The sequence below is a fragment of the Pecten maximus genome, chromosome 6, assembly GCF_902652985.1.
Source record: "Pecten maximus chromosome 6, xPecMax1.1, whole genome shotgun sequence".
NCBI classification, from domain to species: Eukaryota; Metazoa; Mollusca; class Bivalvia; order Pectinida; family Pectinidae; genus Pecten; species Pecten maximus.
Genome location: NC_047020.1, coordinates 16,079,477 through 16,103,291, shown reverse-complemented (window position 1 = coordinate 16,103,291; position 23,815 = coordinate 16,079,477). Strand labels below are relative to the sequence as shown.

General features: G+C 42.0%; 4 protein-coding genes across 4 annotated transcripts; 3 read left to right on the top strand and 1 right to left on the bottom strand.

The window, feature by feature from the left end:
- Positions 1–372: 372 nt before the first annotated feature.
- On the bottom strand, positions 373–16,938 carry LOC117330064 (proline-rich extensin-like protein EPR1). Its single transcript, XM_033888282.1, has 2 exons — positions 16,765–16,938; positions 373–2,307 (listed from the first exon to the last, which is right to left on the bottom strand). Exons 1-2 carry the CDS (start codon positions 16,936–16,938, stop codon positions 373–375), a joined length of 2,109 nt encoding a protein of 702 aa, XP_033744173.1.
- A 9-nt stretch (positions 16,939–16,947) lies between these two features.
- LOC117330062 (uncharacterized threonine-rich GPI-anchored glycoprotein PJ4664.02-like) lies at positions 16,948–17,562 on the top strand. The gene has a single exon (XM_033888281.1). It carries the CDS (start codon positions 16,948–16,950, stop codon positions 17,560–17,562), a length of 615 nt encoding a protein of 204 aa, XP_033744172.1.
- Positions 17,563–17,570: 8 nt separating this feature from the next.
- On the top strand, positions 17,571–18,524 carry LOC117330061 (uncharacterized threonine-rich GPI-anchored glycoprotein PJ4664.02-like). Its single transcript, XM_033888280.1, has one exon. It carries the CDS (start codon positions 17,571–17,573, stop codon positions 18,522–18,524), a length of 954 nt encoding a protein of 317 aa, XP_033744171.1.
- Positions 18,525–20,582: 2,058 nt separating this feature from the next.
- On the top strand, positions 20,583–22,091 carry LOC117330060 (uncharacterized threonine-rich GPI-anchored glycoprotein PJ4664.02-like). The gene has a single exon (XM_033888279.1). It carries the CDS (start codon positions 20,583–20,585, stop codon positions 22,089–22,091), a length of 1,509 nt encoding a protein of 502 aa, XP_033744170.1.
- The last annotated feature ends 1,724 nt before the right edge of the window (positions 22,092–23,815 follow it).

The following is a 23,815-nucleotide window of genomic DNA, read 5'->3' as shown; positions in this document are numbered from 1 at the left end:
TGATTTATTGTTTGTTTCAAAACGGTTAATGCTATAAAATGTTAAAGAAAATAATAATAATAATAATAACACTTGCAAACATATTGAAACTCATTTAAAGCACTTTCAGCTGTTATTTGCAGTTTCTTGCAATGTGTACGTATCTTAATGTCTAACAGCTTATCAAAATATCGGGAAGAGAAGTGAGGAAACTGAATCAAAAGTATGCAATTAATGTACAAATATGAACTCTTTTTCACATGATTTGGTTCAATAAATGTTATGTTATTCTTTAATGATCACATATTGATATGCTGAACAATTGTGTGAATAACTTTTTAAAAAATACAAGGTCGAATTCTGACTTTTCAGATGAGAACATGTCTGATTGTACTAAAACGTGTTGTAAGGGAGGGAATGGAATGGGGAGTAGCGAGGGGAGGGAATGGAATGGTGAGTAGCGAGGGGAGGGAATGGAATGGTGAGTAGCGAGGGAAGGGAATGGAATGGTGAGTAGCGAGGGAAGGGAATGGAATGGGGAGTAGCGAGGGAAGGGAAGGGAATGGGGAGTAGCGAGGGGAGGGAATGGAATGGTGAGTAGCGAGGGGAGGGAATGGAATGGTGAGTAGCGAGGGAAGGGAATGGAATGGGGAGTAGCGAGGGAAGGGAATGGAATGGGGAGTAGCGAGGGGAGGGAATGGAATGGTGAGTAGCGAGGGGAGGGAATGGAATGGGGAGTAGCGAGGGGAGGGAATGGAATGGGGAGTAGCGAGGGGAGGGAATGGAATGGTGAGCAGCGAGGGAAGGGAATGGAATGGGGAGTAGCGAGGGAGGGAATGGAATGGGGAGTAGCGAGGGAAGGGAATGGAATGGGGAGTAGCGAGGGAGGGAATGGAATGGGGAGTAGCGAGGGGAGGGAATGGAATGGGGAGTAGCGAGGGGAGGGAATGGAATGGGAGCAACGAGGGAATGGAATGGGGAGTAGCGAGGGGAGGGAATGGAATGGGGAGTAGCGAGGGGAGGGAATGGAATGGTGAGCAGCGAGGGAATGGAATGGGAGTAGCGAGGGGAGGGAATGGAATGGGGAGTAGCGAGGGGAGGGAATGAAATGGGGAGTAGCGAGGGGAGGGGATGGAATGGGAGGTAGCGAGGGGAGGAATGGAATGGGAGTAGCGAGGGGAGGGAATGGAATGGGAGCAACGAGGGGAGGGAATGGAATGGGGAGTAGCGAGGCGAGGGAATGGAAGGGGAGGGAATGGAATGGTGAGTAGCGAGGGAAGGGAAGGGAATGGGGAGTAGCGAGGGAAGGGAATGGAATGGGGAGTAGTGAGGGGAGGGAATGAACTGGGGAGTAGCGAGGGGAGGGGATGGAATGGGAGGTAGCGAGGGGAGGGAATGGAATGGGGAGTAGCGAGGGGAGGGAATGGAATGGGGAGTAGCGAGGCGAGGGAATGGAATGGGGAGTAGCGAGGGGAGGGAATGGAATGGGGAGTAGCGAGGGGAGGGAATGGAATGGGGAGTAGCGAGGGGAGGGATGGAATGGGGGAGCACGTCCGAGGGGAGGGAATGGAATGGTGAGCAGCGAGGCGAGGGAATGGAATGGGGAGTAGCGAGGCGAGGGAATGGAATGGCGAGTAGCGAGGCGAGGGAATGGAATGGGGAGTAGCGAGGCGAGGGAATGGAATGGTGAGCAGCGAGGGGAGAGAATGGAATGGGAGGTAGCGAGGGGAGGGAATAAAATGGGAGGTAGCGAGAGAAGGGAATGAAATGGGGAGTAGCGAGGGAAGGGAATGGAATAGTGAGCAGCGAGGCGAGGGAATGGAATGAGGAGTAGCGAGGCGAGGGAATGGAATAGTGAGCAGCGAGGCGAGGGAATGGAATGAGGAGTAGCGAGGCGAGGGAATGGAATGGGAGGTGGCGAGGTGAGGGAATGGAATAGTGAGCAGCGAGGCGAGGGAATGGAATGAGGAGTAGCGAGGCGAGGGAATGGAATGGGAGGTGGCGAGGTGAGGGAATGGAATGGTGAGCAGCGAGGCGAGGGAATGGAATTGGGAGCAACGAGGCGAGGGAATGGAATGGGGAGTAGCGAGGGGAGGGAATGGAATGGGGAGCAGCGAGGGAATGGAATGGAATGGTGAGCAGCGAGGCGAGGGAATGAAATGGGAGGTAGCGAGGGGAGGGAATGGAATAGTGAGCAGCGAGGCGAGGGAATGGAATGGGGAGCAGCGAAGGGAGGGGATGGAATGAGGAGTAGCGAGGGGAGGGAATGGGATGGGGAGTAGCAAGGCGAGGGAATGGAATGGTGTGGAGGATCAGCGGATAACTTCTCTTTGTTGTTTAGAGTAGCGAATGTTTTCTTACATCAGTGCTGACCTCGAACTCATTCTAAATTGGCTTAAAATCGATGCTTCAAGCATTCCTTTAAAACTCGGTTTTCCCTAGGTAAATATCTACACAGAAAGAGAGGAGAAAAAAATTGATGTTGATCAGTTTTGATATTTTTGCATACAATAACCAATGTGGCGAATAGATTAACAGTATCGTTATCCAAATCAAATCTGTTGCGGCACGTAGGAGCAAAAACTTAATTAATCATGTTCTGTTTCACGTTTCACTTCTTCATTTTTCAGTGATCAAATCAAATGGAAATACTGACCAATCTATTTTCCTGTACACTTTCAGAACGATTGAGAACAATACCAGTTTAATTGAATGTTATGTTTGTCAAAATTTTTCAAAATTTCACTCAAATTAATGCTTAAAAACCTAACATTTTTCTAATGACTAAAAAGATTTCACGAGCCGTCCTGTTACTATGTTAGCGTTTTAGGCCAGACTATCGAATGTTTTTAAACTCTTGTTTCAAAATATCGCCGATAGAGGGCAAGTTCGTGATCTTTGGTATAGATGGCACGAGAAGCTGCAAGAGATACGAACATCAACAGTCAATGTTTTACGGAGGTAGCCGAGCGAAACCAAGGGGACGTTCGATCGTCACCTCAGATAAATTCAAAATCATCAAAATTAGCTATCGGGCGTTAAGGCACAATGGCGGCTCGTGATTGGTGATAATAGACGCGGTTTTCTTCGTTATCCGATACACGCCTTCTTATACGGATTCTCTATAGCAGTTTGAAAGGTCCCTTTGGAAATAATTTATCCGGAACGGGAAATAGTATCTCTCACACAATGGAAGTGTAGTGAAGCGGCTTCGCTGTAATATAACTGTTTTCTTTATGTTGGCTAAAAGGTTAAAACTTATTGTTTCGAGATGAAAATTTATTCCGTTTTTCCTTTTTTTATAGCCATCATCCCTATATCCCGTTCTTTGTGAACTGTCTCCCATTGTGATGAACGTAAAACCCAATCCATAACGAAGCCCAATGTATTATGACCATATCTTCATCACGTGCTGTGTTTATTTATCAAAAACATAAAGAAAAGAAGACAGATAATGTTTCGATAACACACAGACATAGAGGGCACTACGATAACATCGCCATCATGATGCGGCATGTTGCATTCTTTCGTACTTTGAATATTATCATGAATGTTTGGTTGATACCTGGCCTTACATCTGAGTATTAGGAAGGGTAACTCAAAACCTAGGAATGCTTTCGTTAAAAAAAGAACATACACTTTTTTTTAAAGGACAATATTTATCATGTAACCTTTGTTAGGGAGACGGTATCGATACCAGCATAGCAACAGTAACTGATCTTTCCGTAGACGTACACACGCACATGCTGCTGACATGTAACGTCGCTAGTTATCCCTTATTGACTCCTGTCTAAATCATTGTTACAGGTTGTGAAAGGGGCTTAAACATGGAACTGATAATTAACATTGGAATCTTATTTTCCAGGCGATGTAGAATATTGCCTGTGTCTATAATCATGCAGAATTGTTCGTTAAACCCCTCTCTAATATTTAAGGTTAACTGTTCTCCGTGGGTGTAAAATAATAAACACTATAATGCTGGTCTGTGAGACAGAGGAGGAAGTATGACATATCAGTGTGATGTTAGTCTGTGAGACAGAGGAGGAAGTATGACTTAGCACTATGATGTTGGTCTGTGAGACAGAGGAGGAAGTATGACGTAACACAATGATGTTGGTCTGTGAGACAGAGGAGGAAGTATGACGTAACACTATGATGTTAGTCTGTGAGACAGAGGAGGAAGTATGACTTATAACTATGATGTTGGTCTGTGAGACAGAGGAGGAAGTATGACGTAACACAATGATATTAGTCTGTGAGACAGAGGAGGAAGTATGAGGTAACAATATGATGTTAGTCTGTGAGACAGAGGAGGAAGTATGACGTAACGCTATGATGTTAGTCTGTGAGATAGAGGAGGAAGTATGACGTCACACTATGATGTTGGTCTGTGAGACAGAGGAGGAAGTATGACGTAACACAATGATGTTGGTCTGTGAGACAGAGGAGGAAGTATGACGTAACACTATGATGTTAGTCTGTGAGACAGAGGAGGAAGTATGACGTCACACAATGATGTTAGTCTGTGAGACAGAGGAGGAAGTATGACGTAACACAATGATGTTGGTCTGTGAGACAGAGGAGGAAGTATGACGTATCACTATGATGTTAGTCTGTGAGACAGAGGAGGAAGTATGACGTAACACAATGATGTTGGTCTGTGAGACAGAGGATGAAGTATGACGTAACACTATGATGTTGGTCTGTGAGACAGAGGAGGAAGTATGACACCACTGTATGATGGAGGACACTTATGTATGATGGACGACACCACTGTATGATGGGCGACACTACTGTATGATGGACGACACCACTGTATGATGGACGACACTACTGTATGATGGACGACACCTCTGTATGATGGACGACACCACTGTATGATGGACGACACCACTGTGTGATGGACGACACTACTGTATGATGGACGACACTACTGTATGATGGACGACACTTCAGTATGATGGACGACACTACTGTATGATGGACGACACTACTGTATGATGGGCGACACTTCTGTATGATGGACGACACCACTGTATGAAGGACGACACTACTGTATGACGGACGACACTACTGTATGATGGACGACACTACTGTATGACGGGTGACACTACTGTATGATGGGCGACACTACTGAATGATGGACGACACTACTGTATGACTGTTGACACTACTGTATGATGGACGACACTACTGTATGGTGGACGACACCACTGTATGATGAACGACACTTCTCTATGATGGACGACACTACTGTATGATAGACGACACTACTGTATGATGGACGACACCACTGTATGATGGGCGACACCACTGTGTGATGGACGACACCACTGTATGATGAACGACACCACTGTATGATGGACGACACCACTGTATGATGGACGACACTACTGTATGATGGACGACACTACTGTATGATGGGCGACACTACTGTCTGATGGACGACACTTCTGTATGATGGACGACATTACTGTATGATGGACGACACTACTGTATGATGGACGACACTACTGTATGATGGACGACACTACTGTATGATGGACGACACCACTGTATGATGGACGACACTACTGTATGATGGATGACACTACTGTATGATGGGCGACACTTCAGTATGATGGACGACACTACTATATGATGGACGACACCACTGTATGATGGACGACACTACTGTATGATGGACGACACTACTGTATGATGGGCGACACTACTGTCTGATGGACGACACTTCTGTATGATGGACAACATTACTGTATGATGGACGACACTACTGTATGATGGACGACACTACTGTATGATGGACGTCACTACTGTCTGATGGACGACACCACTGTATGATGGGTGACACCTCTGTATGATGGGCGACATTACTGTATGACGGGTGACACTACTGTATGATGGGCGACACTACCGAATGATGGACGACACTACTGTATGATGGACGACACTACTGTATGATGGATGACATCACTGTATGATGGACGACACTACTGTATGATGGGCGACACTACTGTATGATGGATGACATTACTGTATGATGGACGACACTACTGTATGATGGACGACACTACTGTATGATGGATGACATCACTGTATGATGGACGACACCCCTGTATGATGGACGACACTTCAGTATGATAGACGACACCACTGTATGATGGACGACACCACTGTATGATGGACGACACTACTGTATGATGGACGACACCACTGTATGATGGACGACACTACTGTATGATGGACGACACTACTGTATGACGGACGAGACTACTGTCTGATGGACGACACTACTGTATGACGGGTGACACTACTGTATGATGGGCGACACTACTGAATGATGGACGACACTACTGTATGATTGTTGACACTACTGTATGATGGGAGACACTTCTGTATGATGGAAGACACTTCTGTATGATGGACGACACTACTGTATGATAGACGACACTACTGTATGATGGATGACATTACTGTATGATGGGCGACACTACTGTATGATGGACGACACTACTGTATGATGGACGACACTACTGTATGATGGACGACATTTCTGTATGATGGACGACACCACTGTATGATGGACGACACTACTGTATGATGGATGACATCACTGTATGATGGACGACACTACTGTATGATAGACGACACTACTGTATGATGGACGACACCACTGTATGATGGGCGACACCACTGTGTGATGGACGACACCACTGTATGATGGACGACACCACTGTTAATGGACGACACTACTGTATGATGGGCGACACTACTGTCTGATGGACGACACTTCTGTATGATGGACGACATTACTGTATGATGGACGACACTACTGTATGATGGACGACACTACTGTATGATGGACGACACTACTGTATGATGGACGACACCACTGTATGATGGACGACACCACTGTATGATGGATGACACTACTGTATGATGGGCGACACTAATCTATGACGGGTGACACTACTGTATGATGGGCGACACTACTGAATGATGGACGACACTACTGTATGATGGACGACACTACTGTATGATGGATGACATCACTGTATGATGGACGACACTACTGTATGATGGACGACACTACTGTATGATGGACGACACTACTGTATGATGGACGACACTACTGTATGATGGACGACACTACTGTATGATGGATGACATCACTGTATGATGGACGACACCACTGTATGATGGACGACACTACTGTATGATGGAAGACACTACTGTCTGATGGACGACACTACTGTATGATGGACGACACCACTGTATGATGGACGACACCACTGTATGATGGACGACACTACTGTATGATGGACGACACTACTGTATGATGGACGACACTACTGTATGATGGACGACACTACTGTATGATGGGCGACACTACTGTATGATGGGCGACACTACTGTATGACGGGTGACACTACTGTATGATGGGCGACACTACTGAATGATGGACGACACTACTGTATGATTGTTGACACTACTGTATGATGGGAGACACTTCTGTATGATGGAAGACGCTTCTGTATGATGGACGACACTACTGTATGATAGACGACACTACTGTATGATGGATGACATTACTGTATGATGGACGACACTACTGTATGATGGACGACACTACTGTATGATGGACGACACTACTGTATGATGGACGACACTACTGTATGATGGACGACATTTCTGTATGATGGACGACACCACTGTATGATGGACGACACTGCTGTATGATGGATGACATCACTGTGTGATGGACGACACTACTGTATGATGGGCGACACCACTGTGTGATGGACGACACCACTGTATGATGGACGACACCACTGTATGATGGACGACACCACTGTATGATGGACGACACTACTGTATGATGGACGACACTACTGTATGATGGGCGACACTACTGTATGATGGACGACACTACTGTATGATGGGCGACACCTCTGTATGATGGACGACACTACTGTATGATGGACGACACTACTGTCTGATGGACGACACTTCAGTATGATGGACGACACTACTGTCTGATGGACGACACCTCTGTATGATGGACGATACCACTGTATGATGGACGACACTACTGTATGATGCAGTTTCTTTATTTATCAATCTATACGTTCGATTCACCTGTTTTTAATACAATCATTATATATACCCAGTTTTAAGTTAGCGCCGTAACCAGCTCTCCTTGTTGTCGGTCGAACTGTTGGTGTTCAGAAGATATTGTATTTCATATTAATTTTGCAGCCTTACCAATTAAAACCTTGGCTATATAAATCGGAATGTCAATAAAACGTTCGCATATTTCAGTTTTCACCTGTGAAGTTGACACGGATGTATATTTGATTACGGAACAGATAGGACAGTGCATACCTTTATATTCTTTTTGCAAAAAAGGTGTTTTCGTTACGGTAACAGTTTCACTATGACACGCATTACTGACGAGCTGTAATCATTCACTAATAAAATTAATGCAATCTCAAATATGTTTACAGTTTGTATACAGAACATGTGTCAGTTCTTTACAAATGCAATTAAAATAATATCACCTTCTTATTGGCGCCATGTATACACTTATCCATTTATAATAGATATAAACCTACCATTTACATATATATAATTAGGTTGATAAACAAATACATGACTACCTAGTCAGTGTAGTTATCCCCCCTGTTGTAACTCTTTACCTATCCCGTATGTACATGGGTGGTAGATAATTGGAGACGAACATCCTTAATAGACACATTACTCGCTTTAATGATACATAACATTGACTGAGCTGCAATTTACAGTGCATTTAATGAAAGTGAGAGTATCTGAAGACGATTTCTCTGTGTTATTTAAGATTAATAAGATAGGAAAAGTTCATTTTTCACAAAATTGAGGCAGCCCTTCATTGTAACAGGCGCCGTAAGGACGAATGATTGTCAATTTATATGTATACCTCGCTTTGAGGTTTAGCTTTTGAGGATGTTATAAAATATTCTAAACTTTGTACTGAAGATACCTTGTAGTAAGAAAGATATACAAATTACAATGAAATTAACCTTTGCAGTAAGTATTAAACTTCGCTGATAGGTACACGGGAGCTGTCTTAACACTGTCACTCACATATGACAAAACGATGACAACTACAGGGTGTTCAAACATTAAATCTTTAGCCGTTCACGATTTTTAACAACTAGGAAACACTAATTTAAATTTGACAAAAGAAACTTTTTTAACCGTAATTACATTTTCAGATATTTTTTGAAATGTCATTTTCAAAAAGGTTTGGTTCTTTTAAATCTGATCACGCTATATCCTAGTTAGTAACCCCAAAGTACATCTCTTGTTCGGAACAGTAAGAGCCGAGCCCGACCAGTTAATCAGGCGCGCGAATGGTGAGGTTGATACGATGTTGGTACACACCCCGTTCTATCGGGAATCCCCGTCCTATCGGGAATCATTCCAGCAATAGTTCTCTACCCTCCCCTAACGTCAGTTACATATCACCTCTCCCATCCCTTACCCTCCCCTAACGTCAGTTACATATCACCTCTCCCATTCCCTTACCCTCCCCTGACGTCAGTTACATATCACCTCTCCCATTCCCTTACTCTCCCCTAACGTCAGTTACATATCACCTCTCCCATCCCTTACTTTCCCGTTACGTCAGTTACATATCACCCCTCCCCTAACGTCAGTTACATATCACCTCTCCCATCCCTTACTCTCCCCTTACATCAGTTACATATCACCTCTCCCATCCCTTACTTTCCCCTTACATCAGTTACATATCACCTCTCCCATCCCTTACCCTCCCCTTACGTCAGTTACATATCACCTCTCCCATCCCTTACCCTCCCCTTACGTCAGTTACATATCACCTCTCCCATCCCTTACTCTCCCCTTACGTCAGTTACATATCACCCCTCCCCTAACGTCAGTTACATATTATCACCTCTCCTATTCCATTACACTCCCCTAACGTCAGTTACATATCACCTCTCCCATCCCCTTACCCTCCCCTTACGTCAGTTACATATCACCTCTCCCATTCCCTTACTCTCCCCTTACGTCAGTTACATATCACCTCTCCCATTCCCTTACCCTCCCCTTACGTCAGTTACATATCACCTCTCCCATTCCCTTACTCTCCCCTTACGTCAGTTACATATCACCTCTCCCATCCCTTACCCTCCCCTTACATCAGTTACATATCACCTCTCCCATCCCTTACCCTCCCCTTACATCAGTTACATATCACCTCTCCCATTCCCTTACCCTCCCCTTACATCAGTTACATATCACCTCTCCCATTCCCTTACCCTCCCCTTACATCAGTTACATATCACCTCTCCCCTTACATCAGTTACATATCACCTCTCCCATCCCTTACCCTCCCCTTACGTCAGTTACATATCACCTCTCCCCTTACGTCAGTTACATATCACCTCTCCCATCCCTTACTCTCCCCTTACGTCAGTTACATATCACCTCTCCCATTCCCTTACTCTCCCCTTACGTCAGTTACATATCACCCCTCCCCTAACGTCAGTTACATATTATCACCTCTCCTATTCCATTACTCTCCCCTTACTTCAGTTACATATCACCTCTCCCATCCCTTACCCTCCCCTTACGTCAGTTACATATCACCTCTCCCATCCCTTACTCTCCCCTTACGTCAGTTACATATCACCCCTCCCCTAACGTCAGTTACATATTATCACCTCTCCTATTCCATTACACTCCCCTAACGTCAGTTACATATCACCTCTCCCATCCCCTTACTCTCCCCTGACGTCAGTTACATATCACCTCTCCCATTCCCTTACTCTCCCCTTACGTCAGTTACATATCACCTCTCCCATTCCCTTACCCTCCCCTTACGTCAGTTACATATCACCTCTCCCATTCCCTTACTCTCCCCTTACGTCAGTTACATATCACCTCTCCCATCCCTTACCCTCCCCTTACATCAGTTACATATCACCTCTCCCATCCCTTACCCTCCCCTTACATCAGTTACATATCACCTCTCCCATTCCCTTACCCTCCCCTTACATCAGTTACATATCACCTCTCCCATTCCCTTACCCTCCCCTTACATCAGTTACATATCACCTCTCCCCTTACATCAGTTACATATCACCTCTCCCATCCCTTACCCTCCCCTTACGTCAGTTACATATCACCTCTCCCCTTACGTCAGTTACATATCACCTCTCCATCCCTTACTCTCCCCTTACGTCAGTTACATATCACCTCTCCCATTCCCTTACTCTCCCCTTACGTCAGTTACATATCACCCCTCCCCTAACGTCAGTTACATATTATCACCTCTCCTATTCCATTACTCTCCCCTTACTTCAGTTACATATCCCCTCTCCCATCCCTTACTCTCCCCTTACGTCAGTTACATATCACCTCTCCCATCCCTTACTCTCCCCTTACGTCAGTTACATATCACCCCTCCCCTAACGTCAGTTACATATTATCACCTCTCCTATTCCATTACACTCCCCTAACGTCAGTTACATATCACCCTCTCCCATCCCCTTACCCTCCCCTTACGTCAGTTACATATCACCTCTCCCATTCCCTTACTCTCCCCTTACGTCAGTTACATATCACCTCTCCCATCCCCTTACCCTCCCCTTACGTCAGTTACATATCACCTCTCCCATCCCCTTACTCTCCCCTTACGTCAGTTACATATCACCTCTCCCATCCCTTACCCTCCCCTTACGTCAGTTACATATCACCTCTCCCATCCCTTACCCTCCCCTTACGTCAGTTACATATCACCTCTCCCATTCCCTTACCCTCCCCTTACATCAGTTACATATCACCTCTCCCATTCCCTTACCCTCCCCTTACATCAGTTACATATCACCTCTCCCCTTACATCAGTTACATATCACCTCTCCCATCCCTTACCCTCCCCTTACGTCAGTTACATATCACCTCTCCCCTTACGTCAGTTACATATCACCTCTCCCATCCCTTACTCTCCCCTTACGTCAGTTACATATCACCTCTCCCATTCCCTTACTCTCCCCTTACGTCAGTTACATATCACCCCTCCCCTAACGTCAGTTACATATTATCACCTCTCCTATTCCATTACTCTCCCCTTACTTCAGTTACATATCACCTCTCCCATCCCTTACTCTCCCCTTACGTCAGTTACATATCACCTCTCCCATTCCCTTACTCTCCCCTTACGTCAGTTACATATCACCCCTCCCCTAACGTCAGTTACATATTATCACCTCTCCTATTCCATTACTCTCCCCTAACGTCAGTTACATATCACCTCTCCCATCCCCTTACCCTCCCCTGACGTCAGTTACATATCACCTCTCCCATCCCCTTACTCTCCCCTTACGCACTTACATATTCCCTCTCCCATTCCCTTATCCTCCCCTTACGCACTTACATATCACCTCTCCCATTCCCTTATCCTCCCCTTACGTCAGTTACATATCTCCTCTTCCACTCCTTACCTTCTCCTTGTGTCAACTACACATCCCCATTCCCATCCCCTACCCCCCCCCCCTCCCCGCTCTCCCCATCCCCCTTGTGTCAACTACATATCCCCTCTCCCATCCCCTTACTCTCTCCCATCCCCTTACTCTCTCCCATCCGTTACCCTCCCCTTACTCTCTCCCCTCTCCCATCCCTTACCCTCCCCTTACTCTCTCCCCTCTCCCATCCCTTACCCTCCCCTTACTCTCTCCCCTCTCCCATCCCTTACTCTCCCCTTACGTCAGTTATATATCACCTCTCCCATCCCCTTACTCTCTCCCCTCTCCCATCCCTTACCCTCCCCTTACGTCCTCTTAGGATGGACTTTGATGCAACTCACCCTTATGTAGAAGTAGAGTCAACGCTTACCTGTGTAGAAATAAAGTCAGTGTCTTCTGGTCTTCTGCATAGAACTAGAGTCAGTGTCTGCCTTTGTAGAAGGTGGTTAGTGTCTAGAAGTCGGAGTATGAAGTATCTCATTGGTTAACGGACTTTTTCGAAAATGAAGTCTGAACCATGGATTGGCTTTAGTGAAAGTATACTGCGCTTTTTAATTCCTTTTTTCTTCTTCTTTTTTTTTTTTGTGTGGGAATGACACAGGGAAGTTAGTTAGATACTTACGAGTAGGTGTCGTTATGTGTTATGTCTATGTGTTAGTATGTAAGTGATGGGAGATTACTTACAGATGGACGAGTAAATGCACGGTATGGACAGCCTTGTAACCGCTAGTCAAATACAACTATTTATTAAAACTTCACTTCAGAAAGGCTTCCCCTGAACTATGCTGAAATTAAAGTGATAATGTCTACCTAATTTTCATCATTTCTTGTTGCTAGGGCAGCAGAACATGCCATAAGCGTTTAGGAGATCCAGCCAATCTAGGAGATCCCTACCCACCTATCCACCCAGACTGGATGATGGTATTAATCCTCATTCGTGTACTAAGTTATTTTTTGGTTTATCCAATATTTAGTTCAGTCGAGTAAGGTATCCTTAGGAATATTATTGTCGCCATGACATTTCCTATACATCATCTTTCCCCATGTCCCTATCCTATCTCCAAACACGTGTATCTGTTTCCCACCTCCCGATACATCATCTTTCCCCATGTCCCTATCCTATCTCCAAACACGTGTTTCTGTTTCCCACCTCCCGATACCTCCTCATGTGGTGTCCTAACCTCGACACTATATTAGTGTATAATCCTACCTTCACCGTCTCCACATCTTTTGATACTGTAAATACATGCTGGTCGTCCCCGGGTACCCGTGACTTGGTGACGTGACTGGTGACAGTAGATACGGCGCTGCTTTCCCCACTTTCTCCGTATGATATAGTATATCAGGTTTGCGATTGTTTACGAGTGACGATGTGATTTAGGGTCGTGCCTTGTACGATAATAAGTGGGACAGTTACTCTATATGTTTGGACCCAGTCAGTGTTACGACAGTTAGCTTGAATTATAGGAAATTTGTTTCTTCAAATATTCTGCTGGTAATGGTGTACATGCAATGTCTGCCACATTTTACATTTTTTGTTTTCTTTGTATATTTATTATACTGATTTTCTTTTCTTTTCGCAGACATTGATATTCGCAATAAGAATTGAAGATGTAAAAAAACAAAAAACAAAAAAAACAACAACAAATAAAAAATCAGGTAATCACTTATCGATATCGGATCTAATCTTATCTTTAATGAATCTACTAGACGAAGCATAGAATTAATTATATAATTATAATACAGCAGTAGCAGTAAACTAACCAGACTATGACTTGTACTTAAACATGACCCGTCACGAAACGGAATCATCACGAAAATCTGTTATATATAGGAGACTTAAAAACATCTGATACTTCTGGTCATAAAAGTATTAAATATACAAAATGAAAATACAATTCCCATCAAAGCATTGGATTTGGAAACAAAATTTTGTTTATGTGAGGTAAGCACACAGTCTTTGCCTCTTGCACGTATTTGAATGAAGTTTTTGTCATTTTTTTGTGAAGTCAACTTTGCTAAAATAAATCATGACTCTTGCGATGAAGGACGATACCCAATGTGGACTGATTTCGTCCTTTATGGTTTGAGTTTATGTGATGTCACTGATGAGCTGAGAAGTGAGATTTATTACTTTGCACATGCTTGTGATGCTTCATGATTCACTTGAATGTGCACATTTGTGTTTGTGCGGGGAAGGGTACGTGCACATGTATCTGATTAATTATAACCAGAATCCACAAAAGAACATCACTTGTTGATATAAGCCAGAATTTTTGTTACATCATATCAAGAAATGTCCATTGTTGATATAATTTCACGTGTTTCCTCACTGAGGGGTATTACACAAAGCCGATTTTACAAACTCCCGTATCATCAGTTGGCATAACAGAAGCAGGAAATATAAATGTACTTCCATTCATGATATATTACAAGTGCTTCAAAATAGAAACATTTAAAAATTCATTTTAAATTGCATTTTGAACGTAATTGTCCTTGTCATCACCATTGTGTTTGAACATGCCTTTTCATTGCTAATACAATTAGAATCAATATGTTTAATGAACTGTTCAATACCCATCATATATACTGGTTTTTACATGGTATTTATTTTTACAATCTACAGCTAATGATAAGTTAATAACGTCACAAGCTTCAACTTAACACAAAGATACTAGTTCTTGGACAGGTGTACTAATTTACCAACATCTCTACATGTACCTTCAAACCAAAACATATTTCTGAACTGTAATGTACATGTAAGGACAGTTTTACATAGCATCTAATGATGATTGTTTTACGAGAGCAAAATTTGAAATTATGATTTTTTTTTCTTGTCAATAGCGAGATCACACACATAGTCAGCCAAATATTCTTATACCGTAAAACTATCTGTAGGGGAAAACACTGCACTATTTCCACGCGTTTGTTTATATTTTCTTTAATACTGAACGTGAAATTAAAATACAAGAATGCATATTAAGAAACCTTCATTGGTAAACTGTTCAACACCACTTTTTTATTCTGTCTTATACTCAACATTCAAGTGCCTAATGAGTATGACGTCATGATAAAACATTTGACCGTAAAAATGACATCAGCACTTCCTGATAGCTTTGTAATCCCCGTATCTTCTTTCTGAGTAGGAAGCTCCTCGTTGAGCTGTCTTGCCACTTATACTCTATATATATAGAAAATCACTTCACTTCCTTTCTCAAGAGATAACCCAGTCGATTCTCTTCTCAACGGAATCCAGTCGATTACTTCTCTGTAGGTTATCCACAGACTTCTTCCTTCTACGTTGATAACCCAGCCAATACTTTCTCTAGATAATCCAATGACTTCATCCTCAGTTGATAACCCAGCCAATACTTTCTCTGTAGATAATCCAATGACTTCATCCTCAGTTGATAACCCAGCCAATACTTTCTCTGTAGATAATCCAATGACTTCATCCTCAGTTGATAACCCAGCCAATACTTTCTCTGTAGATAATCCAATGACTTCATCCTCAGTTGATAATCCAGCCAATACTTTCTCTGTGTTTATAACACAGCCAATACTTTCTCTGTGTTGATAACCCAGCCAATACTTTCTCTGTAGATAATCCAATGACTTCATCCTCAGTTGATAACCCAGCCAATACTTTCTCTGTAGATAATCCAATGACTTCATCCTCAGTTGATAATCCAGCCAATACTTTCTCTGTGTTTATAACACAGCCAATACTTTCTCTGTGTTGATAACCCAGCCAATACTTTCTCTGTGTTGATAACCCAGCCAATACTTTCTCTGTGTTGATAACCCAGCCAATACTTTCTCTGTGTTTATAACCCAGCCAATACTTTCTCTGTGTTGATAACCCAGCCAATACTTTCTCTGTGTTGATAACCCAGCCAATACTTTCTCTGTGTTGATAACCCAGCCAATACTTTCTCTGTGTTGATAACCCAGCCAATACTTTCTCTGTGTTTATAACACAGCCAATACTTTCTCTGTGTTGATAACCCAGCCAATACTTTAATCCAATGACTTCATCCTCAGTTGATAACCCAGCCAATACTTTCTCTGTAGATAATCCAATGACTTCATCCTCAGTTGATAACCCAGCCAATACTTTCTCTGTAGATAATCCAATGACTTCATCCTCAGTTGATAACCCAGCCAATACTTTCTCTGTGTTTATAACACAGCCAATACTTTCTCTGTGTTTATAACACAGCCAATACTTTCTCTGTGTTTATAACACAGCCAATACTTTCTCTGTAGATAATCCAATGACTTCATCCTCAGTTGATAACCCAGCCAATACTTTCTCTGTAGATAATCCAATGACTTCATCCTCAGTTGATAACCCAGCCAATACTTTCTCTGTAGATAATCCAATGACTTCATCCTCAGTTGATAACCCAGCCAAATCCAATGACTTCATCCTCATCCAATGACTTTATCCTCAGTTGATAATCCAGCCGATTACCTCTCCGTAGATAATCCAATGACTTCATCCTCAGTTGATAACACAGCCAATACTTTCTCTGTAGATAATCCAATGACTTCATCCTCAGTTGATAACCCAGCCAATACTTTCTCTGTAGATAATCCAATGACTTCATCCTCAGTTGATAATCCAGCCGATTACCTCTCCGTAGATAATCCAATGACTTCATCCTCAGTTGATAATCCAGCCGATTACCTCTCCGTAGATAATCCAATGACTTCATCCTCAGTTGATAACCCAGCCAATACTTTCTCTGTAGATAATCTAATGACTTCATCCTCAGTTGATAACCCAGCCAATACTTTCTCTGTAGATAATCCAATGACTTCATCCTCAGTTGATAATCCAGCCAATACTTTCTCTGTAGATAATCTAATGACTTCATCCTCAGTTGATAATCCAGCCGATTACCTCTCCGTAGATAATCTAATGACTTCATCCTCAGTTGACAATCCACCCGATTACCTCTCTGTAGATAATCCAATGACTTCATCCTCAGTTGATAACCCAGCCAATACTTTCTCTGTGTTGATAACCCAGCCAATACTTTCTCTGTAGATAATCCAATGACTTCCTCCTTCTCAGTTGATAACCCAGCCAATTACTTCTCTGTAGATAATCCAATGACTTCCTCCTTCTCAGTTGATAACCCAGCCAATTACTTCTCTGTAGATAATCCAATGACTTCATCCTCAGTTGATAACCCAGCCAATACTTTCTCTGTAGATAATCCAATGACTTCCCTCTTCTCAGTTGATAACCCAGCCAATTACTTCTCTGTAGATAATCTAATGACTTCATCCTCAGTTGATAATCCAGCCGATTACCTCTCCGTAGATAATCTAATGACTTCATCCTCAGTTGATAACCCAGCCAATACTTTCTCTGTAGATAATCCAATGACTTCCTCCTTCTCAGTTGATAACCCAGCCAATTACTTCTCTGTAGATAATCCAATGACTTCATCCTCAGTTGATAACCCAGCCAATACTTTCTCTGTAGATAATCCAATGACTTCCTCCTTCTCAGTTGATAACCCAGCCAATTACTTCTCTGTAGATAATCCAATGACTTCATCCTCAGTTGATAACCCAGCCAATACTTTCTCTATAGATAATCAAATGACTTCATCCTCAGTTGATAACCCAGCCAATACTTTCTCTGTAGATAATCAAATGACTTCATCCTCAGTTGATAACCCAGCCAATACTTTCTCTGTAGATAATCAAATGACTTCATCCTCAGTTGATAACCCAGCCAATACTTTCTCTGTAGATAATCAAATGACTTCATCCTCAGTTGATAATCCAGCCAATACTTTCTCTGTAGATAATCCAATGACTTCATCCTCAGTTGATAACCCAGCCAATATTTTCTCTGTAGATAATCCAATGACTTCATCCTCAGTTGACAATCCACCCGATTACCTCTCTGTAGATAATCCAATGACTTCATCCTCAGTTGATAACCCAGCCAATACTTTCTCTGTGTTGATAACCCAGCCAATACTTTCTCTGTAGATAATCCAATGACTTCCTCCTTCTCAGTTGATAACCCAGCCAATTACTTCTCTGTAGATAATCCAATGACTTCCTCCTTCTCAGTTGATAACCCAGCCAATTACTTCTCTGTAGATAATCCAATGACTTCATCCTCAGTTGATAACCCAGCCAATACTTTCTCTGTAGATAATCCAATGACTTCCTCCTTCTCAGTTGATAACCCAGCCAATAACTTCTCTGTAGATAATCTAATGACTTCATCCTCAGTTGATAATCCAGCCGATTACCTCTCCGTAGATAATCTAATGACTTCATCCTCAGTTGATAACCCAGCCAATACTTTCTCTAGATAATCCAATGACTTCATCCTCAGTTGATAACCCAGCCAATACTTTCTCTGTAGATAATCCAATGACTTCATCCTCAGTTGATAACCCAGCCAATACTTTCTCTGTAGATAATCCAATGACTTCATCCTCAGTTGATAACCCAGCCAATACTTTCTCTGTAGATAATCCAATGACTTCATCCTCAGTTGATAATCCAGCCAATACTTTCTCTGTGTTTATAACACAGCCAATACTTTCTCTGTGTTGATAACCCAGCCAATACTTTCTCTGTAGATAATCCAATGACTTCATCCTCAGTTGATAACCCAGCCAATACTTTCTCTGTAGATAATCCAATGACTTCATCCTCAGTTGATAATCCAGCCAATACTTTCTCTGTGTTTATAACACAGCCAATACTTTCTCTGTGTTGATAACCCAGCCAATACTTTCTCTGTGTTGATAACCCAGCCAATACTTTCTCTGTGTTGATAACCCAGCCAATACTTTCTCTGTGTTTATAACCCAGCCAATACTTTCTCTGTGTTGATAACCCAGCCAATACTTTCTCTGTGTTGATAACCCAGCCAATACTTTCTCTGTGTTGATAACCCAGCCAATACTTTCTCTGTGTTGATAACCCAGCCAATACTTTCTCTGTGTTTATAACACAGCCAATACTTTCTCTGTGTTGATAACCCAGCCAATACTTTAATCCAATGACTTCATCCTCAGTTGATAACCCAGCCAATACTTTCTCTGTAGATAATCCAATGACTTCATCCTCAGTTGATACCCCAGCCAATACTTTCTCTGTGTTTATAACCCAGCCAATACTTTCTCTGTGTTTATAACACAGCCAATACTTTCTCTGTGTTTATAACACAGCCAATACTTTCTCTGTGTTTATAACACAGCCAATACTTTCTCTGTAGATAATCCAATGACTTCATCCTCAGTTGATAATCCAGCCAATACTTTCTCTGTAGATAATCCAATGACTTCATCCTCAGTTGATAACCCAGCCAATACTTTCTCTGTAGATAATCCAATGACTTCATCCTCAGTTGATAACCCAGCCAATACTTTCTCTGTAGATAATCCAATGACTTCATCCTCATCCAATGACTTTATCCTCAGTTGATAATCCAGCCGATTACCTCTCCGTAGATAATCCAATGACTTCATCCTCAGTTGATAACACAGCCAATACTTTCTCTGTAGATAATCCAATGACTTCATCCTCAGTTGATAACCCAGCCAATACTTTCTCTGTAGATAATCCAATGACTTCATCCTCAGTTGATAATCCAGCCGATTACCTCTCCGTAGATAATCCAATGACTTCATCCTCAGTTGATAATCCAGCCGATTACCTCTCCGTAGATAATCCAATGACTTCATCCTCAGTTGATAACCCAGCCAATACTTTCTCTGTAGATAATCTAATGACTTCATCCTCAGTTGATAACCCAGCCAATACTTTCTCTGTAGATAATCCAATGACTTCATCCTCAGTTGATAATCCAGCCAATACTTTCTCTGTAGATAATCTAATGACTTCATCCTCAGTTGATAATCCAGCCGATTACCTCTCCGTAGATAATCTAATGACTTCATCCTCAGTTGATAACCCAGCCAATTACCTCTCTGTAGATAATCCAATGACTTCATCCTCAGTTGATAACCCAGCCAATACTTTCTCTGTGTTGATAACCCAGCCAATACTTTCTCTGTAGATAATCCAATGACTTCCTCCTTCTCAGTTGATAACCCAGCCAATTACTTCTCTGTAGATAATCCAATGACTTCCTCCTTCTCAGTTGATAACCCAGCCAATTACTTCTCTGTAGATAATCCAATGACTTCATCCTCAGTTGATAACCCAGCCAATACTTTCTCTGTAGATAATCCAATGACTTCCTTCTTCTCAGTTGATAACCCAGCCAATTACTTCTCTGTAGATAATCTAATGACTTCATCCTCAGTTGATAATCCAGCCGATTACCTCTCCGTAGATAATCTAATGACTTCATCCTCAGTTGATAACCCAGCCAATACTTTCTCTGTAGATAATCCAATGACTTCCTCCTTCTCAGTTGATAACCCAGCCAATTACTTCTCTGTAGATAATCCAATGACTTCATCCTCAGTTGATAACCCAGCCAATACTTTCTCTATAGATAATCAAATGACTTCATCCTCAGTTGATAACCCAGCCAATACTTTCTCTGTAGATAATCAAATGACTTCATCCTCAGTTGATAACCCAGCCAATACTTTCTCTGTAGATAATCAAATGACTTCATCCTCAGTTGATAACCCAGCCAATACTTTCTCTGTAGATAATCAAATGACTTCATCCTCAGTTGATAATCCAGCCAATACTTTCTCTGTAGATAATCCAATGACTTCATCCTCAGTTGATAACCCAGCCAATATTTTCTCTGTAGATAATCCAATGACTTCATCCTCAGTTGACAATCCACCCGATTACCTCTCTGTAGATAATCCAATGACTTCATCCTCAGTTGATAACCCAGCCAATACTTTCTCTGTAGATAATCCAATGACTTCATCCTCTGTTGATAATCCAGCCGATTACCTCTCCGTAGATAATCCAATGACTTCATCCTCAGTTGATAATCCAGCCGATTATCTCTCCGTAGATAATCCAATGACTTCATCCTCAGTTGATAATCCAGCCGATTACCTCTCCGTAGATAATCCAATGACTTCATCCTTCTCAGTTGATAACCCAGCCAATACTTTCTTCGTAGATAATCCAATGACTTCATCCTCAGTTGATAACCCAGCCGAATACCTCTCCGTAGATAATCCAATGACTTCATCTTCAGTTGATAATCCAGCCGATTACTTCTCCGTAGATAATCCAATGACTTCATCCTCAGTTGATAATCCACCCGATTACCTCTCCGTAGATAATCCAATGATTTCATCCTCAGTTGATAATCCAGCCGATTATCTCTCTGTAGATAATCCAATGACTTCATCCTCAGTTGATAATCCACCCGATTACCTCTCCGTAGATAATCCAATGACTTCATTCTCAGTTGATAATCCACCCGATTACCTCTTCGTAGATAATCCAATGACTTCATCCTCAGTTGATAATCCACCCGATTACCTCTCCGTAGATAATCCAAAGACTTCATCTTCAGTTGATAATCCAGCCGATTCCGTCTCCTCCTTCATATCACTGGTGGCTATGATAGTAACAAGGCAGTGTGGTTGAACGTCATAATAGCGGTGGTTGAAGTAACAACACGGGGTAGTCGAGCTTCATAATCAAAAATCGAAGGTGTTCAGAGAAGGGCAACAAAACTGGTTGCCGAAGTAAAACATCAGCCATATCCAGAAAGAGGGAAGTGCCTGAGTTTACCAACATTATCATTCAGAAGACAGCGAGGAGATATGATCGAACTATATAAAATAAATCATGGAAAATACGATCGCGCGGTAACCTGATTTTTGAAGTTATGTGGAAATGTTTCAAATCGGTCTGGAAACAGAGGAAATTCATCGAAAATACACCCTCAAAAGTAGTCACGTATGCAGAGGAAAAATAGTTTTTTACTACGAACTGTAAATTGTGGAATGGCCTACCAGAAAGTGTACTGTGTGCTAATAGTTTTAATTATTTCAAAAATGAACTGAATAAACAATGGAAAAACATTGATTTATTCTACAATTTCAAGGCCAGTTTATGAACTGTAGTGTCGTTATATTCACAAATTATTATAACAATTACCATGTACCGAGTCTGGTATAGAGGAAGAACTATATCCTGTACCAGAAATTTATCATTAAATATCAGTAAATAATAACGGTGGCTATAGTAACAAGGTATGGTAGTTGTACTTCATATAAGTGGCGGCTATAGTAACAAGGCATGGTAGTTGTACTTCATATAAGCGGTGGCTATAGTAACAAGGCATGGTAGTTGTACTTCATATAAGTGGTGGCTATAGTAACAAGACATGGTAGTTGTACTTCATATAAGCGGTGACTATAGTAGTAAGGCATGGGCGTTGTATTTCTTATAAGCAGTGGCTATAGTAACAAGGCATGGTAGTTGTACTTCATATAAGTGGTGGCTATAGTAACAAGGCAGGGTAGTTGTACTTCATATAAGAGGCGGCTATAGTAGCAAGGCATGGCAGTTGTACCTGATATCAGTGGTGACTAGAGTATAAGCAGTGATTGCACTCGGTATTAATTGCGGCCTGATTAACGGAATTGGGATATTGTGCAACCAGGCTAGTAGTGACTGGAGTAAAGAGACTTAATATATTTATTATTATTCATCTCTCACTGTTTCATTAAGATGTGTTTACGCCTCCAAAATCACAAATTTAAGCGTCTCGTGCAGTAAATATATATGCTAATAGGACACGACCAAACATAATATATCGAATCCAATAGAGCATTTTATAATACGTTAGTATTTAAATATAAACACCGCTATAATAGCAGTATCTTTCATCTAACATATATGGATATGTAATTGTAACCGTTATTACAATATTATACATATTCGTCCCTAACAGGTGCTTGTTATTACCGTTATTGTTTGTTTACAATTCGTTTGTTTACCTATTGTACGATGCACCGTAGCAACCGCATTTTTAGTATCATGACATGCTGTATAATACAGATATATATCTATGTAATGATTTATTCCATTAAATGGAATATGCATTTCAAGATCGCAGATTATGCCTGAGAAGACATCTAATACTTTGAAACTCGTCTGTAAAAAGTATTATGTTTACTGTTTGGCTTGTTTGTAACCCTACCTTCACAAGGCCTGTTTTAGTAAAGACGAATTACTGACTAATAATGCTTCAGTCTAGCAATCTTTCAAAATTCCAGATAGTGAGATAGATAAACCCCATTTATATTGGATATCCTAGGAATCCTTATAAACAACCTTTTACTGCTGACCCGAGTGGTTGT